General features: G+C 40.5%; 1 protein-coding gene across 3 annotated transcripts in view; it reads left to right on the forward strand.

Annotated features, from left to right (window-relative positions):
* LOC148029322 (uncharacterized) overlaps window positions 1-5,710 on the forward strand; it is an 80,056-nt gene extending 74,346 nt beyond the window's left edge. For 2 of the 3 annotated variants that reach the window (XM_087688099.1, XM_087688098.1), the window contains exons 5-8: window positions 2,474-2,522; window positions 2,609-2,698; window positions 3,060-3,122; window positions 3,737-5,539. In XM_087688099.1, the coding sequence (XP_087544225.1) occupies window positions 2,474-2,522; window positions 2,609-2,698; window positions 3,060-3,122; window positions 3,737-4,972 (1,438 nt within the window). In that variant the 3' untranslated portion in view covers window positions 4,973-5,539. Of the gene's footprint in view, window positions 1-2,473; window positions 2,523-2,608; window positions 2,699-3,059; window positions 3,123-3,736; window positions 5,540-5,568 lie in introns of those variants that run through there. The other variant, XM_087688101.1, reaches the window with a different exon arrangement.
* Window positions 5,711-6,000: the final 290 nt, after the last annotated feature.

Raw genomic sequence — 6,000 nt, forward strand, 5'->3', positions numbered from 1 at the left:
ACCACGTGTTGGCACTAAAAGCTTGTTGTTCGTATATGTTCAGCAAAGAGAGGGCTGGTGAAACCAGCCTTCCTTTTCTCGGATAGGTTAGTGTAAAACCCTAAAGCAGCAATTATAGCAAGCAATAAATTACAAATTTGAAATAAATACTTTACCACTTAAATTTGGAGACGGTCAACACCCAATTGGCACTAAAACTGGCGCCTTGCGGTATTTCTTCAATTTTATTTCTCCAAATCTGTAGTACACAGAGAGGATGACTAATTTCTCTACAAAATTGAGAACATTGGGCTGTCTCAATTGACTGGCAGCATCAAGACTCGATTTGCCTCTTGATTCCAAGTAAAACTGAGCAAAAATTGGGCTGGGAACTCTTGCATGCAGGTCCATCAAATGGTAGATGAGCAATCCCGTTCAGACCTGTAAATTCTTCAAATTTTCAACAGCTTCTATTATCACTGGGCTTCAATCTGAGGGCACATTTCACAAGATGGTTGAGAAAACCTTGAATTCAGCAGAAATTAGGGCTTTTGATAGCAAATTCAATTTTATCCATTTCAGATCTGTTGAGAAGAGATAGAAAATTGGCAGAGGAGAGAGAATTTGATCAATTTGATGCCTAGAAGCCTTCAATCTTTTGTCCCTTGATTTGGACAGCCATAAACTCTGTCAGCTGCTCCTGCAGAGGCTGAAAATGCAATTAGCTGCAACTGGACAGCTTCTATATGCTTATTGCCTACTGCTTGGGGACCTCCTAATGGCTGGTGCCTGATTCCTAACTGCTCTTTACTGACTGAAAAACTTTTGCCAGTGTTTCCCACTGCCTAACTTGGGTTTTTGATTGTCACTATGCGCAAAATAACTTGCACTTCACATGTGCACCTCAGATATGCACAACTGAGTCAAAGCAATAAGTTAAAATTACATGTCCCTGTGACAGGTGGTCATAGATGCTTGCTTCCATCTGCATGAATATGTCTGCTCCACCATTTGGAAATAGGACTTTGTTCCCATTGGGAGGATGTTTTTGGTTGCTTTGAAGGAAAAATAGATGGCTTCCCTTTCTCTTCTCAGTTATTTTGAATTGAAAAACGATGTTGATGGATCTGAAATGGATGCCAAGCAAACTTAACAAACAAATTCTATGCACCTTGAAATTATTCATTGGAGCAGATTATTTGAAATTTTCATTGCAAAGAAAGGAATTACTTTGTATACAGGACGTAGTGGATGATCATGGTTGTGTGATCTCCTTGATTACCACCTCTAGTAGATATTATTTGGTATGCATCATAGGTGAATTGGGAGGAACTCAACGAATTTAGTAAGCCTTTTGAACTAGTTTCTCCAGTTGATCTAGAGTTTTCAATTGGTTGGTCTGAGTCTGCAGTGTGATTTACCCGCATCTAGAATGTTATACTTACAATCAATATTTGCAATTGTGGTTCATTGAGATATTATACTTCGACTTGGATAAAAGATCACGCTAATGTTCTGTGGCATCTGGCAAAGCCTCTAGAGTGGTGGAGAAAAATTCTGAAGAGTATATGGAGATGTAAGCTTTTGCTCAAATCAAGGCTAGGCTGCTTCTGGAGTCTGGAGATATTTGGTGGTTGTATTGCCCTCTAGGCACTTTTTGCTAGGAGAGGCATGGCAAGTTTTGCTTGTACCTGCTACAATGCACCCATGGAAATAGCCTTTCAGCCCCATGGCTGCCTTCGGCATATGCAAGAGCACACTTCCTTTTCATAGTTTCAGCAAAATGTTGCATTTTACTCCCTTTGGGTTTCCCCACAAACTAGTACACGTACACGTTTGTTTGTGCAGATTGCTGGTTTGGAGCACTGCATGAATGGTACAAGTTTTCATCGAATGTATTCTCTTTGCAAATGGCAAAAAAGAGTTTCAAAAATCTGGACTGAGGAGAACCTCTTTTTTAAATTTAAAGAGGTATCAATCTGGCGCATCTAAGGTGATCCCATCTTGAAAATTTTGAAACTGTCAGCATATATAACCACTAATTTACTGAGTTGTCTTCATCTCTCAGCCTCCATTTTCGTTCTTTTAGCTTAAGTAATTATTTCAGATTTTGGAATCTATAGCTGTGAGACTGGATAGTTTTCTCAATTCATTTTTGGGGTGTGATCGTAGACTCTATGGATTTTGTTGAGTCTTTGCACCATTGCAACTCTTGAAACTATTATCTCAGATGGCTACACTTCCTTTAATTTCTCTTTGACAGCCTTGTCAATCCAGACCTGGCTTTTATCTCTTTCATTAGTATTTTGACTTTCAGTGTGTAGACATCTTGTATGCTAGTATTTTCAGTACAACAGTTTCCACAAAAAATAATGTGCATTCCATACATTTGTTCATGGGTGTGTTTTGCTTTGGGTTTATTTTGTTCTTTTTGGGATGTTGTAGGGAGGTGGGTTTCTACTTTAGAAGCTAACACATATACATGTTTGTTCAGGTTACACCCTGGGCGCTACGATTACTACAACAACTATGATGATTTAGAGGTACATGGGGCATGTCCGTGTTAAAATTATACCATATGTCAGCCTTGATGTAAGCATACTTTCTCAACTGTGCATTCATGTGACAGGCTCATTTTCGGCATGTACATGCACTATGTGAGCATCCTGATTGCCTGGCCCAGAAATTTGTGGTTTTCACATCCGAGGCAGAACTCAAGGTAACACTTGGAAGTGTTCTTTCTGATGGAGTGCTAGTTTCCTGTTTCTCTACTTTTCTTGTCATCTTGTCCTTGCCATTGAAGAGTTTTTTTTTGGTGGGAAGAAAAAAGTGTTGGCACTGTTTGGACTTGGTTGTTCATTTAGTGGGAAGAGGAACTTTAATGCAGCTATATGCTGAGTGGTTGGTACAATAATGTTTTTCAAAGTTTGGTGGAGGCTTTTACAGCCACTTGAAAGAAATGATCCGTCCACTTCTTTGACAATGATCTTTAAATGCATTAAAATGGTTGTATCCATGGTACTTCAGAAATTCTTTCAAGGGAGGAGAGTGCTCATGTTAGTATGCTGCTTTCCTTGCAGAGGCACAATGCATTGGTCCATGGAGGGAATATGTCAAAAGCACAGCGGAATGCCGCATTGCAGGTATGTTTCTACTGAGTCTTAACAATGTATTGAAGGCAACAAGTCCTGATTTATATCGTGATTGCAGTAAATTGATGCCTTTTAAGTATATGGAGTCCTATAATGTGGAAAAAAGATGTCAACATGCATGCATGCAGTTTTGGCCTGGTGCAACCTGTGCGTGCAAAAAGCTTGAATTTGATGACAGCATCAAATCTGTATGTCGCTCTTAGTGCCAGTTGTTTCAGGAACAAGTAATTGCTGGGAACATATCATTTTACTTACAAGATGCAGCTATTGCTGTGGAAAAACTGGTCATTGGACAGGAACTGCTTTTAAGCATGCCTTAACAGTGCTCTAAAGACTAAGTGTTTCATGCCTGTTGATTCCTAATACTCCTGCATCTGAAAACCCCTGGGCTGCCAATGCTGGACTGAACTTGTTAAGCCCACTACTTTGGTGTCATAAAAAAGAGGGTTTTAATAAAAATTTCGGCTAATAGATGGTGTCCCCACTCACTATAGCTGATCCTAATCAGTCTCCAGAGGGGTTATTTGGATATAAAAAATAGAATATAACACGTGTTTCACATGATAACTGTCTAGCCTTTATTGGGTGTCCATTTTTGCTCTCAGATCCCAGTGAGCTTTCAGTACCGTCGGCCAGGTCAAGTTCACAGAGGGGGTGGATCATCTCGTCGTCGTGAAGGCCGTTTCAATGGACAATTGTCAACAGAGCCTCAGGTTGATGATGGACAAGTGAGAAGAAATTATCCCAGTGATGAGCTTGTGACATCTGTTAACACAACAAACAGCACTCAGCTCCAGAACAATGAAACAGTTGCACCAACGCTATCTCTTATGCAAGCATCACAGTCTTCTTCCACAACAGAATTGTCAAATGCTCTGACTCAACCTCCTCGCTACCTTGCAGCTGTCAGTGGTAGTGGCCCTTCCTCTTTAAGAGTATCGGCTTTCCCTCCACTTCCAGGCTCTGATAATGCTCTGCAATTACCCAAACAAATGCCTAGAGGGTCTGCAGTTTCTATGGCTACACTGCTTAGTGGTGGTGAAGTGAGGAGATCAAGTAAAATGCAACAAGGAAGATCTGAAGGGGAATCTCCAAGCAAGCTCCCTATATCAGGATTATTGAATCAATTGCCGCAAGTCTCAAACAGCCAACAACCTAACGGACATTTGGAATTCCATAGAACATTCCCCAGTTTAGTCGGTGAAACTAGTACACATGTGAATGATACAGTGCTTGGATCTGCACCTGTTTCAGGTGAAGCTAGTAGTAGCAGAAGTATGACAAGCAAGAAGAAAGATGTGTCTAAGAATGGGTCATCTGATGGGAACAATGTAGAATCAACTGTGCATGACTTGGATGGTCTTCAGTTGACTACTAGTGGAGCTCTGGATGATAGTGAAGTAGAAGTCTTGTTAAAAGATGGGTACCGTGATCTCAAAGGAAAGAAGAAAGATGGAACATCTACGTATGAGCTATCACTGAGAGAAAACATTGACAATAGCAACCCAGTCAAGGTGCTTGTAAGTGCTAGCAAACCTTCAGAGATGGATGAGTCCAGTATATCTAAACAAGCATGGAATTGTGCTGTCTGCACTTTGGAAAATAAAGGTTATAGCAGCCATTGTGTTGCTTGTGGAGCTGCTTGCTCTGATGTCAAGCCAGAGAGACCTGAAGTTGAAGCATCTGGCAAGAAGAAAAAAAAGTCTGTTGTGAAGTTACGCTTCGGAGATGGATCAACCGCTACATTTCTGGACTCTGGAAAGAAAGCTTGGCAGTCTGATCCAGAAGCAAATGTTTCAACATCAGGTACTCATGGAGTTTGGCAGAAAGGTGGTTTGTAGCTTCTGATATATGAGAGATGGTAGCTTCTTTTACCTGCTTAACTTGGTGACATAGCTCAGCAATATTGCCATACAACAAAACCCATTGGACAAAAGGGCCAATAATGCAAAGGTTTCATTGAGTGTTAAAAAAGGTTGAACATCTTATTACAAACTGTATTTTCAAGTCAGACAGGTCGCATTTATTGTGGCATGTTGCTTGTGCTCAGTTAAGTTCAAGCAGAACCCAATGCCCCACACTGATACTGCTTTGTGCATCATTAAACCTTTATGACATACAGATCAAAAGAGCTCTCTGAACTTCCAATTATGAGAGGTCCCACATGGACTGGGAATGGCCAGAGTCTAATAAGCTTTATCATGTCCATCCTCCATCTGAAAATAAGTGGGTGAGAGGTCCTGCTTGCAATGGCAACGGCCGGGATCCAGTGAGATGAATAGTGTGCCTGTTTCCAGCTGAAAAGAATGCATGAAGCTGGGTTGTTATAATGAATCTGAGGTCATTTTGCTGAAAAATATGTATGTAAGACAATTGTGTTGGAGATCGTAATCTACAATCACTTGATATGGCTTTTTATACTCTTCTCTTGATGCAGGCTATCTGTAACTTTTTCTTTGTTCCTGGGAAGATATATCATTCTCATGAATTCTGCACCTTGCATTCCCATAATGAAATTGGGAGCTACAGATTGTTTGGGGAAACAATCTTTTGGTCCAGCTCTGCAGCTTTACAGATCTTTGCTGATTTGCTATCTTATATTTGTGCATCTTCCCAGGGCACACTGATCCAAAAGTTGACAAAAATGTTTGAAAACTGAGTAGCAACTTCGAGAAATTTCCTTCCAACAGAAACTTGGTGTACTGTTTGGTAATAGTTAGAATCATAATGAAGTGGGCACTCTGTTGTACAAGGCTTGGCTCAGGACACTAGAAGCTTGGATGCCTTTTGCTAGGTGTTTGATGGAAAAAGGTATTACATGAGTGTAATATCTACCACAAGACATCATCATGAACTCTTGGACTATTTG

The sequence above is a fragment of the Lygodium microphyllum genome, chromosome 11, assembly GCF_053477565.2.
Source record: "Lygodium microphyllum isolate KBCC chromosome 11, Lygodium_microphyllum_v1.1.10, whole genome shotgun sequence".
Taxonomy (NCBI): Eukaryota; Viridiplantae; Streptophyta; class Polypodiopsida; order Schizaeales; family Lygodiaceae; genus Lygodium; species Lygodium microphyllum.